At 39.3% G+C, this 22071-nt stretch overlaps 1 protein-coding gene across 1 annotated transcript; it reads right to left on the reverse strand.

Moving 5' to 3' along the window:
• Nucleotides 1-489: 489 nt before the first annotated feature.
• Ccn6 (cellular communication network factor 6) lies at nt 490-16999 on the reverse strand. The gene is made up of 5 exons (XM_026395074.2): nt 16761-16999; nt 9468-9762; nt 5568-5810; nt 2026-2219; nt 490-826 (listed from the first exon to the last, which is right to left on the reverse strand). The coding sequence occupies exons 1-5, from the start codon at nt 16806-16808 to the stop codon at nt 545-547; spliced, it is 1062 nt and encodes a 353-aa protein (XP_026250859.2). The 5' UTR covers nt 16809-16999; the 3' UTR covers nt 490-544.
• Between the last annotated feature and the right edge of the window lie 5072 nt (nt 17000-22071).

The raw sequence follows: 22071 nt of genomic DNA on the forward strand, positions 1-22071 counted from the left end.
TATTTAGTATAAACATTTATAGTACATTTGTTAACAGTAGCCAAAGAAGCTTTATTTTCTCTTTCCCAAGAGAAATCTTAACTGATAGTATAGGGCATTAAAAATTATAAATATGTTTATAGTTTAATCTTATTTTCCTATTCAGGAATACAGAATCTTGTTTGCCCTATAATGATTATCTGATAGAAGCCTACATATTGCCACATATAGATTAAATTTTTAAAATTTAATATGCCTTTTTATACCTCATTAGCAAATGTTCCAGATTATTTTGTAGAACAAAATATTTCCTTATAAATTATGCTTTTATTATATATGGACTGCTTGTGTGATACCAAAATTATATCATTATAGCATATATTTTAAAAATGAGTTCAATTTCAGGTTTTTCAAGTTTTACATATATTTTTAGAACCTCTTTTAGATACTTTTGGTATCTTCAATTCAGTTACCAGAGAATATTATGTTTTAAACTCAAAGTATTGCCAACCTTTTATAAGCACTCTAGTTTTTTGATGATATGACATGACAACTAACCTTAGCTTTACAGAATCAAGAGCTCAGAAAACATATCTCCAGGTTCCCTGCAATTTCTTTGACATACACAAGATGTAATCCAGAGCATCTTCCACTTAAATGAGCCTTCATTTGGGCAATCAAATTGGATGGTAATCATTTTAGACTTATTAGGAATGCAACATCTTTTATCCAGGCATATTCCACAAAAAGTGGGTTTGTAACTCTGAGTACTTAAGCACCCAGAAAAAAGAAATTTTTCAGCTTTGGAAAGTTGGAAGATAGGTTGGCATCTTTTTCCTTTAGGAATCTGAAAAGATACATAAAGTTAAAAAAAATCATTCTTTACAGTTGATTATAGTAATTAGAAAAATATTATGTAAAACATTTTAATAACACCTCATAACAATAAAATTATTTCTGAGACCCCAGCACTGAAAAAATAATTATTATTGCTGGGCATTAATATTAGTTGCTGTTTAGGAACTTCCAGCACTCTTTCTTCTCTTCCTTTAAAACCCCCTCTCACCAGAAATCTGCCCTCCCTGTTCATACCATCACATATGACACTCTCTTCAATGTTTCTTGTTGTCTGTTCTTTACTCAATTCCTCAATAAGTGGAATTTTCTTTAATATCAAAGACTATGGCATATATCTTAATTCATTTAAAATTGGGTTGTCAACTTGCTGATAAGATAGGGAATGTGTTGGTAATCAGAAGAATTTTAAAGAATTTCTAAAAATTACTCCTTTGAGACAGTTGTCTAGTTTAAGAAATAGGACCAGCCAGGTGTGGTGGCACACACCTGTAATCCCAGCAATTCCAGAGGCTGAGACAGGAAGATCCAAAGCTCAAGGTCAGCGTCAGCAACTTAGCATGACTCTGTCTCAAAATTTTAAAAAAGGGCTGGGGATGTGGCTTAGTGGTAAAGCATCCCTGGATTGGATGACCAGTACCCCCTCCTCAAAAAAATGGGACCAGATCTAGTTATAACAACACAATCTTAGAGTAAATATTTTCTTACAGTCCTTTGACAGGTTTGCTATCTAGTAAGTACAGAGCATTTTGGAAATTGTGTGGTCTACTTCAAAGTTGGTGATATATAACTTAAGATCAGATCTTCTTTACTTGATGGTCTTAATATCTGTTTAACCACAATTCTGTATTCATTACTTTGATTCCACTATGTAAAGTTATTATGGAAAAGAAAAAAGAATGTAAGATCTACTCTTAGAGAACACTATGTAGGGTTACCACAACAAATCAGGCTAATCAAGACCCACATTATTAAGATATTAGAATATCTAGGATTACCTCTACTAGGTAAAACTTTACCCCACAAAGTGTGATTAGTATTTTCCTCTGAGATAATTTAATTTTTGAGAGTTTCGATAAGATGATTTTATTTTTATAACAAAACTCTACTGCCAAAACACAAACACATTATAACTTTCTAGGAATTTCTTAATATTGAATTATAATTAAATGAAATCTAATTAAACTTTACCTTTACTGTATGTGATATATTACTGTTGCATGGCTGAATATAACATAGTCTTTGCTCTTTTCTCATTTTACAGTTGCTATTTTCATTGGTGACCCTGTTAGATATTCCTATCCCACATGTTCTGGAGCAGGGAGTCCACTTTGTAGCTTGCACTAGACATTTTCTTTTCCAACTAAGTGGAAGATTCCTAAAAGCTAAAACAGAGAGAAAGTACATATGTATATATATTTATGAACTTGTGTAGACAGGTAATTTTTAATCATTAAGCTAATAAAGATCTTTATGAATAATGTAACTCATAATCAAAGAAGCTTATGGTCTAATTCATTCTATTTCCCTTTTTTTTGCCACCCAAATTATGTTTTAATCAAGTATGATAGACCAATTTCTTAGAACGAATTAAAATTCTGTATCTTTAAAAAACTGAATAGCTTTACTCATTTATATCATTCTAGCTCATCCTGAGTATAAATCTAAACTTATGTTCTGATTGATACATACCATTTTGATTCTGCCTCAGGCTTGATATTATTCCAACAGATGTTGAAATAAATGTTGGTAGGATTAGAGAATTAAGATATTAATCAGAACAGTATGATCATGTTAAATTTTATGATATATTAAAATCCAAAATATAAAAGTTATATAAGTCATTGCGAATGTGTAATCTTTCATTCAGCTTCTTTGTCACATTCCCTGTGGATCAGGCCCACAGTGCTCTCTCCTTGGGCTAGCCACTTCATATCATCTATGGAAACAATGAATGGATCCATGGATGGATCCTGAAGTGAGTAGACAGAGCCCCTCCACTGTCTAGTGCTTAGGAGAAACAGAAGGAAGAAAAGGTAAATGACTCTTCCATCTCCATGTAAATTCCTGGGAGACTGTTAGACTCATGAATGAGTCAGGTCCTTGGTTCATTTGAGCAAACTGTGTGTTGGTTTATTGTCTCAAGGCATTTCCTTAAGATTAATATATATCCTCTATTGGATGCTTTGGGAGGAAGGTTGTAATTTGAGTCTGAGTTAAATATAGCAAAGTTCAGACTGTGTTACTTTAAAATATCAATTTAAAATTTAAAAGATCCAGGAAAAAAAATGCCTTCTTGTTAGACAATATCAATCACTCTGAAGTATGTGCTATATTTGTATAAAGTGATAACATAATACTGCTTTCAGTGTTATTACAGTAGGATCTTGCAGTGCTCATAGAGCTGAGAGGAAGCAGAAACATGAAGATACCTGGAAGGTAGACAGTAGTTTTAAAGACCTCAATGCAAACTGGGTAGGGTGGTTGCACACCTGTAATCCCAGCTGACCAGGAGGCCGAGGCAGGAAGATTATGAGTTTGAAACCCCATCTCCAAAAAAAAAAAAAAGAAAAGAAAAGAAAGAAAGAAAAGACCTCAATTCAGGAAGCAGATTACAAGCTTGTCACACATCTGCAATAAATAAAAGTAGGTTAGATTATTGCATTACCAGTAACCCTGATTAAAGTTAAATGAGCTGCAGTTCAGTAATTTAACATTCATTAAAATGCAGAAAAACTGAGGAGATTTATAAAGTAAAAGCTTAGTGTTCGTGAGCATTGTGAAAATATAAAGTAAAAGCTTAGTGTTCATGAGCATTGAGAAAGGCATGACAGCATTAAATGTCATCTCATGCTTCTCACTGACCTAGCTAGCAACAGCTAGATTCCAACCGTAAATTATATGTTACTATAACAAATATATCTCAAAGTGTGTGTTTTTGTCATGGTTAATTTTTAAAAGCCAAATTCTTACACAGATCATAAATACATGTCCACAGCTAAGCAAAAGAGAGACTGAACATATACTTCCCTTGAAATATAACTAGGTCCAACTCTCAAATACCAGAGAGCATTTGGGGAGATTTTTCTCATTTTTTAGAGCAAAGCACTAACCACCAAAAATGACCAGGGGATGGCTCTACCAATCAGGCTCCAAGTGAATCCACTGAAATTGATCCAACTCTTCAAAGGAAACCAACTTGAACTTGATCCAAAGGGCTTTACTTATGAAAGACTGCTGCTCTGAGGTTCTGAGAATCTTCTAAGATTCTGTACAGAAAACCAACTGTTTCTGTACATTTTGCAAAAGGAATAATTTGGGGACTGATAGTATAGCTCTGTGGCAGAGTATACACTTAGCATGTACAAGGCCCTAGGTTCAATACCTAGCACCAAAATATATAAAGAAAAGGGAATAATGTGGCTTATTATTTTAGAGCATGAATTGTATCATGCTGTTGGCTAAATAATCATGTGGTAAATACAAACTCACCACAATCTAAATAATCATGTGGTAAATACAAACTCACCACAATCTATAAATTTTTTTCAAATGAACTGACATAATCAGGGTCCCTGGATATATTATTTTCATAGTTAGTTTTTTTGTTGTTGTTTATCTTTTTTTTTTTTTTTTGTATTGAGGATTGAACCCAGGGATGCTTAACCACTGAGCCACATCCCCAGCTTTTTTTTATATTTTATTTAGAGACAGGGTCTCACCGAATTGCTAAGTGCTTCACTAAATTGCTATGGCTGGCTTTGAACTCATGATCGTCCTGTCTCAACCTCCCAAGGGATTACAGCCCCTGGAATTACAGGCATGTGCCACAGTGGCGGCCAGCTCATAGAGTTAGGTTTAAATATCTAAAACTCTTTTTCTCTGATTATTATTGTTTTTAGTGAATATCCACATAATAAAAAGCTTAGAGTTTTTAACATACACCAATATTCTGTATCTCCATGACAATATGCGCTGCACACTAAATTCAAGAAGCTGGCATCAGTGTTGTTCCTTATGAATACTTCCTCTCCTGTGCTTCATTTGCTGGTGTTTTTGAAATTTCTGTCCTGAAAATACTCTGACACTTAAAGAAGCAAACTAGAATTCTGTTTGCACTTGCAAACATCTAGGTACTCAAGTAATAAATGCTCATTTCATTTTTCTAACTACATACATGGGTAAGCTACTTTTAAAAGCCTCTGTGGGAGGCATGTGTGAATGTGTGTATTTAGAGAAAGTGGTAAATTGTTGAACTTCAATTTTAGAGTGAATATGGACTTCATTTTTCTAGTTTTAGAAATAATATTTACAAATTCAAAACATGTTAGTCCATAAATGTTTTTTACTTAGTCGTTTTGCATTTGTTTATATCATATAGAAAGGTTGCCTTTGAAAATTTGGAGAAACGGATGGGCAAACTTCTGCCTATAATAAAACAATACAAATAGAAGTTTTCCCAGGATACATGAGAACAATATTTGGTTAGTTTTCCTTAGGAGAGGTTGGAATAAGCAGAGGTGTAAAATTTGAGTTTCCTGACCTAGTATAGCTTTTTTAAACTGGAATACTTTTACCAGAATACACCTGCCTGAGGCAGAGACTGAGTGGGATGATACACTCAGACTACATCTCACATTGATCACCCATTCATTCTGTACTTGTGATACACAAAAGGAACATGAAAGAAAGCCACCAAGTCATATATGAGAAATAGCTCTATGTATAAGCACCTGGCATCGTCTTGAAGCTTGTTGAGAGCTGCCTTTGTAATGGTCCCACGCCGCACTTGGACTGATCAGAATTCTTTCCATCTTTAGCTCTAGAGCACTGGCTGTCAGCCAGCTCGGGTATGAACAGAGGAGTGCATCCAATTGCCCCACTCACACAGAGGCAGCTAAACAGGGGGTTGGGCTGAAACACTTGGCCATTACGATAATGGACCCTGTTGAACTCACATCCAACAGCTACAAGGTCTGAAAAGAGAAAATTGTCAAGCCATAATTTGAGATAGTTGGACTTCCAATTATACACCTTATAAGATGTAACTATCTCCTTCATGAAGTATAACTCTAGATTTTTTTTTAACAGCTCTAGATTTTTAAGGCCCCTTTGGAACCGCCTTCACAGAACATCTGTCTAAAGGTTAAAATGAGCATTTTCATCAGATTGTAGGTTATAACCCACAAAGGGACATTATCAGAATTAAAAACAAATAAAAACTCTGTTCTGGAGAAAATATTTTTTTTTTGTTTTTTGGGGGTTTTGTTGTTGTTTTGTGAGGTACTAAAGATCAAGCCCAGGGCCTTGCTCTTGCTAGTCAAGCACTGAAATTAATTTTTTAAAATCATAAGCAATGAGATGATTATAAACTGGAGAGGGAGGTTAATGCCAGGTGAAATGGAAGTTTCCCCAGACATCCAACAGTAAAGCTAGAATATATTCTTAGGATATCAGGATAAGTGAATGTCAGAAGAAATCATAATTTATTTATGATTTATTTAACTATAGTATGGCAAGGTAACTAATTGAAAATTAGAGAGGAGATTTTCACTTCTTGAGTATATTCTTGGCTTTCTAGATCAACAATTTCCCAAGTGTGTTCTACTCCTTGGCAATAGCTGAGATGTTTTCAGGGAATCTGTGATCAAGAATTTTCAAAATACTATGGCAGGCTGGCACAGTAGAGTGTACCTGTAATCCCAGTGGCTTGGGAGGCTGAAGCAAGAAGATCATGAGCTCAAAGCCAGCCTCAGCAACTTAGTAAGGCCCTGAGAAACTCGGTGAGATCTGTCTCTAAATAAAATGTTAAAAAATGGCTGGGGATGGAGCTCAGTGGTTAAGTACTGGTTCCAATCCCCAGTACCCCCCAAAAAAGAAAACAAATATAGTATTAATGATACATGTTTTTCATTGTTGCTATTTGCATTGAACATACAAAAACAATGGTTCTAAAACCCCTTGTACCTTATCGTGATTCTAACTGTACATGTACTTGTATTTTTCCTTGCCATGCACTTGTGCTAAGAAAAAAAAAAAGCGTTTTACCTAAGAATGTCCTTGATAGCACAGTAAACTTAATAATTTTATTAAATGCTAACCATTGAGTACATGTCTATTTAATACTCTGTATGATAAAAACAGAAGTATACATGGACCGTTCTGTGTACTAAAGTACATTGGCCATCGTGAGAAAAAGCACCCATGCTATTATTCAAATTGTGGCATGGGCTATCTAATTTTTTTAGTGGGAATTTTACTTGCTTGAAGAAATAATTTTCAGATAATCTATGGTTATTCAGATTTGGGTATTTTGGAGACATTTTCTTGAAAATGAACAGAGTAATCCTGCGCTTCAAAAAAAAAAAAAAACAAAACAATTGACAACATTGGTTGCAACTATAGAATTCAAGCTTTAAAGCAAAAATTAGAATTTTGGAAAATATCTACCACTGAGCTCTATTGCTACCCAATATTTTCTGAAGAGAGTAATATCAGTGGGATTTTTAAAATAGTATATAATGAAATCTAGTTTGAACATCTACATAATACAATAAACCAATGCATGGGATGACAAATTTATGCATGAGCAAAAGACCCATTCCAAGTGGGTCTTGGATATTTTAATGTCACCAAATTGAAAGGTTTTTAATGTACTTTCAGATTTTATGATGCTGCTAATTTTTAATGGACTACCACTTACCACATTTAATATAATATTTTTTAAATACATTCATAATTATTTGAAGTGTTTACTAAAATATTTCTTGCTTTTCTGACTATATATCTATGTGAAGTCATATTTTCTTTATATATTTCAACCAGAAAAATAACAGCTTGGCAGAAGCAGATGTGAGAATCTAGCTTTCTTCTATTAAGCTAGATATCAGAGAGATTTGCAAAAATGTAAAATCATGCCACTCTCTTCACTAAATTTTTCTGTCATAGAAAATATTTTTTCATCAAAATATATCATTCCTATTAATTTGCAACAGGTTTGTTATGTTTAAATCAATTTTTAAAATTCCTAATCCATTAAATATCAGTAGATAAAATCCATATAAACAAAAGTTTTTTAGATCCTTATTAATTTCTAAGACAGTAACTTTTTTAAAATCACTGTTATGGGTCAGAAAGCAACAAATTTTCTCTAAAGGGCTAAACAATAAGTATATTAGCCTTTGCAGGCCATATAGTCTCTGTACTACTCTGTCATTGTAAAGTAACCACAGATTCTATGTAAATGAATGAGCTGTGTTCCAATAAAACATAGTTTACCGTCATAGTGAGCTGTGAGCTAGATTTGGCCCCTGGGCAATAATTTATGACCCCCAGTTATACATTATCCCCATTCCCATCCTCATGTTTACTGGTGAAGACATCACATTTTAGGTTTCATTACTTGTAGAAAAATCTGATACAATAAACTTTGGTTCTGTGAAGGGAAGGCCCATATCTCTTTTTTCCTCTGTTGTATTCTGACTTACTGGCCACAATTCCTGGCTCAGAGGATGCTAAGTGTTGATTAGATTACTGAAATAACCTGCCCAGTTTGGGAGAAAAGAGTATTCTGAATGCCAAGATCTTTGATAGGTCATGGTTTCTCTACAGAATTTCCATAAATAAGAAATACTTTTGAAACTCTACTGCATACCAGATACTGTGCTAGGTGTTTTAGGTTTTATGTCATTTATTTCATCTTCCCAGACAGCTCTATAAACTATGAAGTACATGTAATGTAACTGAGGCGCAGAGAGATTAATCAACATGATTAGAGGTCACTCTGTTAGAAAACCAGGATTGAAATCCAGATCTCTCGTTCTTAATACAATATGGTGCTGACAAGGGTGTCAGTTGTTAGACTTGATGGTCTCTTCATAGTCTGACTCCAAAGACTTACTCTCATTTCATGCTCAACCTAACTTCTGGCAGTAAATTACCTTCCCACATGAACTTTTCTATAGAGTGAATAACTGCCCTACTGACCTATTTTTCTTCCCTTAGGAATTTTGTTTTTTATCCTAAATGACTTGGCATTCTGGAACATTACCAATGTGTTGGAGGTGTAGATAATCTGAATCAGAGTTTCAACCCAAAAAGCTGAGGGTCAAGTTGTGCTTTGGGGTGACACCACCTTCCTTTTTATAAATCTGCAGTAAAATTAAGGAATTTGATGGCTGTACTTGGGAAGGCTGAGATTAAAGCAGTGTGTATGAGTTCTTGATATGTACCCTTTTTTTACATCATATATTGTTATGCAGGATTATTTTTTAGTTACAGAAAAGGCTGAATTCAGATAGTTTCTGACAATGTTAACAAAAGCCATTGTTTTGTGGCATGTCAAGAAGTCAGACTGTATATGTTCTCCTGTTTCCTATCATTAAAAGCAATTACCCGTAAAGAACTACAAGATCGATTCAATGCAATGAAAATAACAGATTTCTGAACATTCATAGGCATCTGCTCATTTCCCATGGTGTCCAATACAATGAAGCCAGTCCCACTGGTTCACAAAAACTAAATCCACCTTGTACGTAGCCAGACTAAACTCATCATTCCAAATTAATAATTTAAGGAGAAGGAAATCTGTCTAGACTCAGCCTTTTCCAGTGGGTTCAAAAAAGGACACTTACATGCACACACTCCAGTCTCGTACCTAGGCCTGTCTGCTGAGTAGTCACAATACAGCCCTTTGTGCGGATCACAGAGGTCAGCTTCATTACAGATGTCTCCTGGTTGTTTGGCACAAATTTTGCAGCATCCACAGCCATCTCTCACCAAACTCACTCCAGGAGAGCAGCGCGGCTTCTGACGGGAGCACTTGCAGGGCCAGTGACAAAACTGTTTACGCTGATGTGCTTCTGGTGCTTCTCTGGGCCCTTCTTCAGTTGTGTCTAATGGCTCTGTGCCCTGTGCCCTGCAGCAGAACTTCATTTGATAATAAAGGCAATGTTAGAAATGGTTCCTCAAAGTAATTTCAGAAATCTTAGAGAAATAGAAGATTTCTCTAAAAGAGGTAAAATACAATGTGGTGAGTTACAGGATCATTAGCACTTGACACAGTTCACTCTCTGGAAATACTTTCTTCACTTGGCTTCTAAGATGTTGCTTTCTTATTTCCCCTCTCTAACTTATTTCTCCTTCTCAATCTCCTTTGCCACTTTCTTCTTGTCCTTCTGATGTCTAAACACTGGAGCCCCCTGGGTTAAGACCTCTGAAGTACCTTTCCTCACCATATCTCCCACCCAGATTTCTCTTCTGAATTCAGACTCAAACTTCCTAAGTAATCTCTCTACATAGGTGTTTAACAGGAAAAGCAAACTTAATGCAATCAAACCATACTCCCAATTTTCCCCTCGATTTGCTTTTCCTCATACTTTCCTATTTGAGCAAATGCCCATTTCACTATTTTTCCAAAACACTTTGTAGTTAAGGTCATTCTTGACTTCTTTTATGTTTTACATCCAATCTTGTCAATAAATCCCACTGGTCAAAACTTTAAAATACACCTTCCGTGACCATAACATTCCTTTGCTATCATTTTGATCCAAGCCACCATTATTTTTCACTTGGATGATTCTGGGAGCCTCCTGAAAGTTCATCTTGCTATTTTCTTTGTTCACTCAGCATTCAAAATGAGTCTTTTAAAATATGCCACATCACACCACTCCTTGTAACAGGGCATGGCTTCCCAAACTGCTCTCCAAGGCCCCACACCATTTGGCCCTCACTCCCTATCTTCTTTTGCCAACTCCCACTTACCCTTTTTACCACTTCGCTTCAGCCACAGTGGCCACCTCATTCTTTAAGTACTTCAAGCCTGCACTGCCCTTAACTATCTCCAATGCTTGCTTTATTTAGATTTGCTCAAATTTCTCAGTGAGGCCCTCTGCCCTCTCCATAAAGAGCACCCTACCCCTGCCCTTTCTCCAGACACATCTTACCACTTGCCTCATTACCTATGTAATGTTCTGATTCCTGCATTATGAGAGCAAGGTTTTTACTTCATACCTTTCAGATATCCAGAAAAGAAAAATGTTTAATAAAAATAAGAACATGATGCATCCTCTGTGTCAGAGACTTCACCTTCATTTAACCTTCATAGCAACAGTATACATTAATTATTATCCCATGTGACAGGTAAATATCGATCCCCTCAAAGATGTACACATTCTAGTCCCTGGAACCTGTTAATAGTCCACCTTGCTTTTTTTTTTGGCGGGGGGGGGAAACTAGGGATTGAACCCAGAGGCACTTTAACACTGAGCTACATCCCCAGCCCATTTTAATTTTTTTTTTTTGAGACAGGGTCTTATTAAGTTGCTTTAGGCCTCACTAAATTACTGAGGCTGACCTCAAACTTGTGATCCTCCTATCTCAGCTTCCCAAGTTGCTGGGATTACAGGCATGTGCCATGGCCAGCACACCACCTTGTGTGATAACAAAGGGGATTTTGCAAATGTGGTCAAGTGAGTCCTGCAAGTATCATCCTGGATTACCCATGTAATCACAAATCAAATTCATCCAAAAAGGAAGACGGGCAGATCAGAGGAGGAGACGTGACAACAGAAATAGAGTTAGAGTCATGTCATTTCTGAAAGGAAATTGTGAACCAAGAAAGGCAGGCAGCCCTTAGAAGATGAAAATGTGAATAATGAATCCCCACTCCCACCCCCAGAGCCTCCAAAAGGAAAGCAGTCCTGCCTACACTTGATTGTGGCCCTATAAGACCCATTTGTTGACTTCGGATATCCAGAACTATGAGACAATAAATTTGTGGTAATTTGTTACAGTAGCAACTGTATATCTCAGTTTATAAGTGAGGGTGCTGAGGATATGATTATTTAAACTGTCCTAGATTACATACCAAGTAAGTGGTAGAAGAGGGATTTCAACCAGGCAGGCAGGTCCCAAGCCTGAGCTCTCAACCCTCACCCTGCTTCCTAGTGCAAGTCCCATTGGAAACCAGCTTTGATACCAAATTCCTGAATCTCTGAGACACCTTCTCCAGCCTAGACCACTTAAATTTACAACTCATTAACTGCTCCTGAGTATATCCACTTCAGTGTGCATCAAGGACCTCATTTTTGCCCTCTCCCCAACAGACTGTCCTGTGGCTAGCTAGCAATTCCCATTTTAGTGACTGGTGTTGCCATTCACTCAGATCCCCAAACCAGGAAGCTGGAAATCATTCTGGATTTCTCCCTATCTCTCACTCCCAAAAGTCACTTACTGGCTTACAGGAAAGTTGAAAGCTCCTAAGCACAATATTTCTTGTAGTTCTTCTATGCCTTCGTTTACAAAAAGTCAAAGAGCCTGAAATTCCCTGCATATATGAGACCATTTCTCCTGCCTAGGATATTCTTAACCATATCTCACTTTTTTTCTTAACTTAGCTATCCTTCAAGACTGTTTAGGTACCACCTCTCCCAGAAAGCTTTCTATCACCTCCCTGCCTTATAAATGTCTTTTAACTGAAATTATCCATGTGAGTGCCCATCTCCTCCACTAACTATAGAGCTACCCAACCTCAGGCACTTGAAGGCATTTGTAGGGATTACCGCATCTAGCCCAGTGCCAGCAAATGTTCACCTAAGTAACTCTCAGTGTTTACTTGTTGGAACTGGGGGCAGGCAGACTGAACCAGAAACCAAAACCTCAAAAACTGCTATACTGGGCAGTATCCGTGTGTGTTAGAGTCTGTAAACAAGTCAAAATGGCGCCTGGCATTTTGCCAGAGGGAGTGGTTTGTGAAGTAACGCCAGCGAGCCATTAAGTGTGGAGATTCCTTATTGGTTGACTGCTGTATTTAGTTTATGTTAATTAAGATACGCTGTGTGTAATGTATATATACCCCTCCTGTCCTACAATAAACGGCTCCCACTCCTGCTGTATCAATGTACACAAGTTGCTCGTCACCCCCCAGTTATTTTGCCCAGCCAGCCAGCCTGCGGCAAGTGTGTAACTCCACCATTAAACCCTCAGCTTTTCTTTTGCATCACTAGTAAAGCAAGTGTACCCCAGGAAGATTAACACTTCAGCCAACCTTCAAAAGTTGAACACACAATGTGAGAATAGATTTTTTTAAATTTATTTTTATGTGGTGCTAAGGATCGAGTCCAGTGCCTCACACATGCTAGGCAAATGTTCTACCACTGTGCTACAGCCACAGCCCGAGAACAGATTTTGATGAGGAAGCTGGGACAATGCTGGGCTTCTGGAGAAGGATCAAGGGATCCTTGATTCTTCTTTGTTGATCCTTCTTCTTGATCCTTGGGTTCTTTAAATAAAGAACCCAAAATTAAAGAAGGGAGTAGAAACAATGGAAACTAGAATCCTAATCCTAAAATATTTGCAACCTAAAATCTTTTTTTTTTTCTACTTCTCAATTTTGCACAGATTCAGCCATAGTCACTATTGATTCAGATGCTAGGTTGGTGGCCTTATGTTCGGAGTCTCCTCTTTCTGCCCCCACCCTCTATAAAGTTTTGACATTTCCTTCTTATCCCTCTCCTCTCCTTTGGCTTTCATTTCCCCTGGCCCTCCCAGTCCTCCACTATCTCTTGTTATAATTTCTCACTCTCCTGGGCAGGATCCTCTTAGTCCAAGTTTGATTTCAATAGGCTTGTTCATGTTTCATGACCTTAGTATACTACTGTTCTCTACAGTCTCTGGGCAATCTCATCACCCTCTTGCTTTTAGCCTCCTTCCTATATAACCTCAAAACTAAATTTCCAGCCTAGACTTCTCCATAGAGATCTAGACCCACATAGCTGACTGCCTACTAAACAGCTCCAGCTAAATATTCTAAGGAAAAACTCAGATCCAAAACTCATCACCTTTCACCCCAGACGTCTCCCAAGTTTGGAGATAGAAAATAGGAGTCATTCAGGTCATCTTCTTCTCCTGCACCTCCTACAGCCATTCAGTGGCTCATCCTGCTTATTTTCTCTCCCAATTCATTGTTACTATGTGCCACAGTCTGGCTGGGCACAATTCAAGAGCCACTTGTCAAAGGAAACGAACTTTATTTTTAGAACTACAAACCCGCACCACACAGCTCTTCAGGAAAACCCTCAGAACCCAACTGCCCCACCGGCTTCCCACAAGCCTCTAAATCTCCCCCACTCCTCCTGCTCTTGAGGCTGATTGGCTGGGTCTTGTGGGCAGAGCCAAAAAAGAGCCCCCCAATGAGCAGCTCTGTGGTCTGAAAGGGCGGGGAAACAGCCCAATGAGCATCACCGCAGAGGAGCCAATCAGTTGGCAGCTAGAAGTTTGCTGGGGCCGCTGTGAGCCAATCATCAGCTGGCAGCTGGAAGTTTGCTGGGGCCCCTTCGGCTGTGGATCTCAACAACTATGCACTACTATGCTGTTCCTATTCAGTCTTCCTCCCTCCAAAATAACTTCTCAAGTGTATTTCTTACATAGCTGCTGGAAGGATCTCTCTTAAGAACATATCTGGTTGTATTACTCCTCTCTTTAAATCCCCTTGGTGGTTTCCTACTGTCTACAATGTGCAGTCCAAACTTCTGAGCATGGAGCTGTCTGGTCTGGCCCGTGCCTACCTCTCAACACACTTGCCTTCTATGCCTTTCTGTTTGCTAAACTACCCATGTCAGGTTTCTCCTCTCTGCTTTTCTTCTTGTAGCTCCCTAATAAAATACCTACTCCCCAAACTGCCCATCTGAGAACGCCTATATATTTTTCCAGTCTTGAAGCACTTCTAGATCATCTCTGAGTCAGGAGGTAACACTGTTGAAATCCAAGAATAAAAAGAAAATTGTGATAGTAGCCTGAAAAGAGTGAAGTATTACAGGCAGGAGAATAACAATAAGGTCTAATTCTCATCAAAAGAAGGAAAGAGTAGAGAAGAAAATGCCCAGCAGAAACAATCCTAAAAGAAAAAAACAACCCAGCACTCTAGAATTCCACATCCAGTGAAACTATCTTTCAAAAATGAAGGAAAATTAAAGGACATTTCCAGATAAACAAACACTGAGAGAAGTTTCTAAGAGACCTGCCTCATAGGAAATATTAAGGGCTGGGATTGTGGCTCAGTGGCAGAGCTCTTGCCTCAGATGTATGGCTCTGGGTTTGATCCTCAGCACCCCATAAAAATAAATAAATGTATTGTGTCCATCTACAACTAAAAAAAAAAATTTAAGGAAGAAATATTAAGAAAATTATCATAGATAGTAACTTCAGAAATACATGGTGGCTCAGGCCTATAATCCCAGCTACTAAGGAAACTGAGATAGAAAAATGGCAAGTTGGAGGCCAGCCTGGGTAACTTAGGGAGACCCTGTCTAAAAATAAATAATAATTTTATTTGTAGTTTATATGCATATATATTTTAATAATAGTATTACATATTTTTAATAATTATAGTTTTTTACATAGTTCAGAGGTATAATGTTCCTGGTTCAATACCCAGTACAGAGACACAGAGACAGAAAGGGAGGAAGGAAAGAAATGAAGGAAGACAAGAAGAAATCAAAGAAATGAAAAGGACAGGGAAAGCAAATATGTGAGTGAATATAATTTTATTTTTTTTTCAGACACTTTTTGATTGCTTTCAAAAACAAAATCTGAAGACAACAAGTCATTAGGATAATGCAAGAGGAAGGTTGTGCTTCAAAAACAGATCTGAGCTTTAGCCAAGCAGTGATCTTAGAAGACTTCCTATCATTTGCTCTTCTAGCCTCAATCCTCTTCTGTGAAATGGCATTGATAATATGCACCTGGTAAGGTTGCTTTGCAGATTAGGATGGGTAAAGTGCCTAGCACGGTGCTTGGCACACAGCTGATGTTCAATAAATGGTAAGTATACTATCTGACTCTTTAAAAATTCACAACAGCAAAGAAGTGAAGCACAAAATAATACTTTCTTACTACCCTGAGCATAACACATTTCTGTGTTTTTTAAATTTTGTATCCTGTACTCATCTCTCCATATTGGAATACTTGCTATTTAGGAACATGTAGCAGCTCAGTCCAGAAAGTGGAATAGGAGAGGGACATCTGTGTCCCACCCCCACTGGGGAAGTGTTCCCCTAGGGGACAATGAACAAGACCCAGGCCACTGACATTATCATCATGATATTTTTGAAGTCTTAAATCCCTCAATACTAAATATAACAACTTGCTTTCCAACATATATCTACTGCCCACTGCTCAAATTGGCTATTAACTCAGACATTTCCATGTTTTCTAAATCACCAGAAGATTTTAAAAGCTCTGTCTCCTGTGCCAACAACCTCAACCATGTAAATGAATCAATAAATAAGTCACCTTGTTTTAATCTTCTCATTAAAACAAAATACTAAGACAACGAATTGCTCATATTAAACTTCCCTTGGGTCTGTTGCTTGAAATATTTCCAAGTCTCCATGGGCCGATTCTCTTTCACACACACAAACGTGAGAAACACATGGATTGAGAAAAGACAAAGTAATAGAATATTTTAAAAATGTACATGTTTGTTCCAAAGTACTCCTTTCCAACAAGGACTGGCTTCATTGAAAAAAAAAAGTCGTTGCCAAAATCCATTTTCCAGGGGCTCTTTGCACATTTTTTTGCAAACAACCCTGGAAAGTGGAGCCCCAGCCTGGCAGTGTTACTCCACTGCGGCCGCCAGCTCTGCCGTTGTCCCAGGGTCACAGTGCATGTTCAACTTGGATAAGATATATAAAGTGGAGGGCTGTTTAAACATAGTGAAAGTAGACTTCAGTGCCTTCACCTGAAAGGGAGAGGAGTTTCACATTTCTCTCATGAAGCTAATGCACTCCAACGGAACTTTACTTGGAGAGAAAAATGGCTCCCTATTTTCCCACTAGTAATTTTCCCCCATCTTCTTCCTTTTTTATTTTTAGCCTGAAGAACTCGAAATGGCTAGAGTCTCTGGAAGGGAAAGAGGAAGGACTTACCTGTGCCAGCCCGGTGAAGAGAAGAGTGGAACAGAGGAGCCCCTGCATGTCGCTGGGATGAGGCTGGCCTGAGAGATGGGAGAGTGGGGGCTCCTCATGCTGGGGACACACAAAGCTTCCCTGTCTTCTCCGAAGGAGCCGCCTCCACCTCCGGGCACTGGCTTCCACACTGGCTCTCCTTTCAGTACCCTGCTTACTTTCATGTGACTCTTCCAGAAATACCTTCACAGCGAGGATGAAGTGTGTCAGGAGAGGACCAGGGCTTTCCTCCAGGGATTCAAGGGCAGATCCAGCGATGGCTTTTCTTTAAGTAAATGTGCTCCCTTTTCCTGAGATCAGAGTCTGCCCTTGGGCAAAATGGAGGCATTACTTTCCATTGCTGGCCCTCTGCCTTCCTCTGTGATTCCCCGGCTCCAGCTCCTCTCTGGGCTGCTTTCCTTCCTCCTTTGCCCTCAAGCAGAGGGCTAGCCTAGTCTCTCCCCTTCTTGCCTCATCACAGCCTGGTCCTGTTGATGGGTTTCTCACTTCCCATCAACAACCAATTTCCAAAAGGCCATTTCTGATTGGCCAGCTGTTGACTCTCGGATGTTCCCACATACTCTCCATTACAACACATTCCTCACACCAGGTGGACCATGATTGGAAAGGAAAAACCCAGCCTGAGAAAAGCTACTTTCTGTGGCCACAATTCCATGGCAAATAAAAGTAAAGCTAACTCCAATCTTTCCAGGCCTATGATCAAACATTTGTGCTAGTAACAGTCATTTGGATTAAAGTTTTGTTTTAAAAACTTACTACAAGTTTTTCTCCTTTCTCCTTCTCACCCCTCTGACATGTATAGCCACCATCCCATCCCCTCCAATGTGGTCATGTGTGACTTTTGCTCATCCCAATTTCTCAGCCCTGGTCTCTGCAGATCACACGTCTGCAATGGAGCTGACTTTCTGTGGGTCCAATGTGAAATCCACTTTCCTGTGCATTCCTGGGGCCTATTTCTTTTCCTACTAGACCATTTCCTGTCCTACTTTGTCCTGTTACCGTATTTATCCTGGATTATTGTTGATGTCTGTGAACTCAGAATCACAGCTATATAAAGACCCAGCAAGTAAGGCCTCACTCAGGCCTGAGCTGAGAGTCTGGGAAAAACTGGTTTCTCCTACTACCACAGGGAACCTGGGGTCCTTGGAGAACCAGAGACATCATAAAACATGCAAACTATAGTTCGTTAAACCATAATTGTATGCACATAGGACAATAAGGAATATCCAGTGCAACACAGTGCAATACTAACACTTATCCTGTTCCCTAAGAGAGAGGACAAAACCCAAGAATGGCTTTATGAAGAAACATGTGTCTGGTTTTGGTTCAATCTGATCTTCTTTCTTTATCCTCCTGTTTTATCACCATTTGGTCCTTGGGTTCCCAACCTCAGTGATTCATGACCCACATGGGCCATCAGAATAGATGATTTCTTATTTCCTGGTTTATGTGTCAAAGGCTGGGTAAGTCACATTCCACATCTAGTACATTCCTGTGTTAGTCAGCTTCCCATAACTGTAACAAATGCCTGAGATAAACAGACGTAGAAAGAAGAAAGATTTATTTTGGATCACAATTTCAGAGGCTTCAGTCCATAGTTGGTGGGTCATGTTGTTCTGGGCCTGCAGTGAGGCAGCACACCACGATGAGAGTCAATAGTTAAGGAAGCTGCTCACCTCATGGCAGCCAGAGAGCAAAGAGGGAGGTATTGGAGTCCCCATATGCCCTTCAAGTGCATGCCCCCTGTGACCTAATTTCCTTCCAAAAGGCTCCACCACACAAAGGTTCCAATAGCACCACAGGTTTCAGACCAAGCCTTTTGATTTGAGGAGACTCTTATCCAAACCATAGCAGTTCATCGACCACATTCCTCCGGCTCCAACTCTCCCTGTTCAAAACGTTGCTGCAAATATCCATGTGATATTTGGATTTAAGGAGATTCATCCTTCTCCCATTTGTGTCTGTGAATGCTGATGGCATAAGTCACTTTCTGGAACAGTCTGGCCTCCCTCTGCAACCCCACTACTATGGAAGCAGTGGAAGGTGTCATATTGATCACCCTTGCCTCCTGGTAGAACAGGAACATCGTGCTTGAGAACTGACTTGTGAAAATTCCCCCAGTATGTGGAATCTGTCTGCTCTGGGTTACTCCCTGGGTGCTTCTGTTTAAAAACTTCAAACCTATGAGTGAACTAAGTGAATATGGTTATTTCTAGAGGTCCCGGTGCCATCTGTGATGTCACACAATAAAGTCTGTCAAGACATGCATCCTTTTCTAAGCACTCTCCTCTATTAGCGCATCTAACAAAATGCTCATGTGTCTGGAGCTCACCAAGTATGTACATGAATACCAAGTATTCAGCAAGTGATGTACATTCAAACAGACATGGCACGAAGCATAACTAATATTTGCATCACATTTTATGATTTACAAGGACATTTCCCATGTATTATCTTTTTTAATTTCACAGCTCAGTGAAGTAGACAAAAGTGGTATTACCATCCTCATTTAATAGATTAAAAAGTTAAAGCCAAATCATTGTACTTGGTCAATAAAACACACTTAATCCCTGCCCTCTAGAGCTATATAATCTGCTGGGAGAGGAGACATTGAATAAACAAACACACAAAATATCCATCATTAAAAATTGAACAAAGTCTAATAATAGAGAAACCAAAGAGGTATGAGGAATGACAGACAAGTGGGCAACATCATCCTCGATAGAACATCTTCTCTTCCACCCAGAGCAGCCATTTAGGCAGGTAAAGGTGAGAACCACACTCTAGCTCAGCAAGGTTCATGCAGGATGAGTCTTCCCTTCCTCATTCCCTCTTTCCTTCTCTTTCTATCTTGTTGGTTGTGGACAGGGAGGTATCATTAGAGAGAGCTATTGTTGGCTTAGTGACATTTTGAAAGGAAGGAGGGTTGATGTGGGCATCAGAGAAAGCAGAAATTCAATTACAACTGACATCTAATAAATCACCCCCCTGTCTTGATACTATTATTCAGTGCTGTGGATTATCACTTGAACCTCACAGTAACAGAACAGGATAGGGACTATCATTATCATCATTGTTTTACTTATGAGGAAGCTGGGGCAGGGTGGTATGGACAGTGAGGGGCAGTGTTGAGAGCCGCTCTGGACAGGAGCTATAGTATACACTTTAAGTTCTGATTAAAGAGGTACTGAACTGGTATTGCACCCACTGCAATGCAATTAGGAGTAGGTGTCACCCATTGGGATTGAATTACATCCACTTGTTTGTTGTGACCCTACCCTTTGCCCTTTTTTGGATAGAATGTTCGTGGATTTGCTTACCCCATTACTAAAACCTGGGTTTGAGACATGCTCCTTCTCTTTCTTGCCTGCCTTGACCCCCTTGTGGGAGCTTCGGCTGAGGAGTGGTCACTGAACCCAAAGAAAAAGGTATTTCTCTATGTGTCATTATTTTGTGCCAGCCCAGTTCTCCTGGAGTGACCCTGACGGGTTGGTTTATTCCTGTGTCACGACAGGGCAGAGTCAAGATTCCAAGCATTCCATCCCCACAGTGCTCTGCTGCCTCTCTGCAGGGCCCATAAATTAATAAGATCTGTAGCAGGATCATTTATTAAGATATTAATTTGCAGGGCTGGGCTGTAGCTCAGTGGCAGAGCGCTTACCCAGCATGCGTGAGGCACTGGGTTCAATCCTCAGCACCACATAAAAATAAACAAATAAAATAAAAACATTCTGTCCATCTACAACTACAAAAAAAGATATTAATTTGCATTGAGTCCTCAGTATTTTTCCTCCCCACTGGTCCATTCTTGGATTTCAGGTAGTGGGTCCTTTCTCTTTCTTGTCACTCCATCCTCCAAGCAGAAAGTAGAAGCTACTAGAATGCTTTGTCCTGTTTTGAACTCACTGAAGAGGTGATGCAGGGAGAGAAAAGGTGATGCAGGGAGAGAAGCCCATGGGCTGGGTGAGGACGGGGTACTTAGGTCCCTTTGATGCAACCCAGGAAGGTGGTCAGAGCCCAGAGGGACTTGATACTCCATGATGCCTCCAGCCCACACCCCATACCTGTATTCACCAGAACTGTTCTTCAGCTAAGCTCCCAGGGAAATTTGTGAGGACGCACAACCTTAAGTGTCTCTGTAGATGTGGACAATATGAGTATTGGCAGAAAACTCAGAATCTGAAGATGAGAGGCCTGGCCTCTTGTGAGGCACCTCCCAGGCCTCCTGGATTGTTGTTTAACCTCCACTGGAGGTGGTGGTGTATGGTATTAAGGATGAGAAAGAGCTCACTAAGGTTTCATTAGAATCAATCCATCTCCAGATGGGAGGAGGAGGAGTGTTCAGAGCCAGGTTCCATTTGAATTAAAGAAAATGAACTTGTGCAGTCACATTTATGTGTGCTAGGAATACCATATGACTCACAAGATCATCATTCTCTTTGAGTGTATGCTGTCACCTGATAATCGACAAGCCTCAGGACCAAAACCAATGCTGGAGCACCTGCACCACTCCTCTTGGCTCTCTGTTCACTTCTGGCACTGCCTGCAACTAGATCTCTAATTATCCAGCCCCTCTTCCAGCCAGGTTGCTACCGCAGCCCCAGGAGCGATGAAGAAAATTCACGTGGTAGGTGCTCAATAGAAACAGGTGCTTTAAATGACTCTTTTTAAAACCACATTATAAGAACCAAAGCTAAGCATGTCTATAATTTTATATGCATTATATACTGCAACCTTTTGTGTCCATTTGCTATTACTAATTACTGTATTTCTCACCTTTTTACCATATGTCCTTCTGTTAAATGAATCTGCCCCCCCCCCTTTTTTACTTTATTCTCAACATCCCAAAATGATTCCAGTAATGCATGCATGAAACAGTAGGTTTGTTCTCTTTTCTTCCTTCACTAACCTGTATACAAAGCTTATTAACCAACACCTGTGCATTCTCTAAGGTGCTGCCAATGCCCCCCACCATGGAGTGAGGATGGAAGAGTTATCAAGGTCTGCTTGGCCTTCTGTCCAGCTTTTAGTGAACCAAGTCCAAGAACGAGCAGCCCCTGACAATCACAAAATGCTCTGCCATCTGGGTGGGCCTTGGATACGAGTCTCTTGAAAATAAGCAGGTGCCCTCATTCCACGGGCACAAAAAAGTCAGACTGTGGCCCAAGGAAAACAAGGCCAAATACCAAAGAACGATATAATTCACCTTGTCACTTGGCCTGTCAGTCTGGTTTGCAGAAGGAGCTCTGAGTGGGAAAGCGGGCTGAGTTAA

The sequence above is a fragment of the Urocitellus parryii genome, chromosome 8 (assembly GCF_045843805.1).
Source record: "Urocitellus parryii isolate mUroPar1 chromosome 8, mUroPar1.hap1, whole genome shotgun sequence".
Classification (NCBI taxonomy): Eukaryota; Metazoa; Chordata; class Mammalia; order Rodentia; family Sciuridae; genus Urocitellus; species Urocitellus parryii.

Bases quoted from the DNA above. Each gene is read 5' to 3' on its own strand.
- Ccn6 (XM_026395074.2), bottom strand. From the start codon at position 16,808: ATGCAGGGGCTCCTCTGTTCCACTCTTCTCTTCACCGGGCTGGCACAG. The intron at 9,763-16,760 runs GTAAGTCCTTCC...TATCAAATGAAG, and splicing joins TCTTCACCGGGCTGGCACAG to TTCTGCTGCAGGGCACAGGG. The intron at 827-2,025 runs GTAAAGTTTAAT...GTATCTTTTCAG, and splicing joins ATATATCACATACAGTAAAG to ATTCCTAAAGGAAAAAGATG.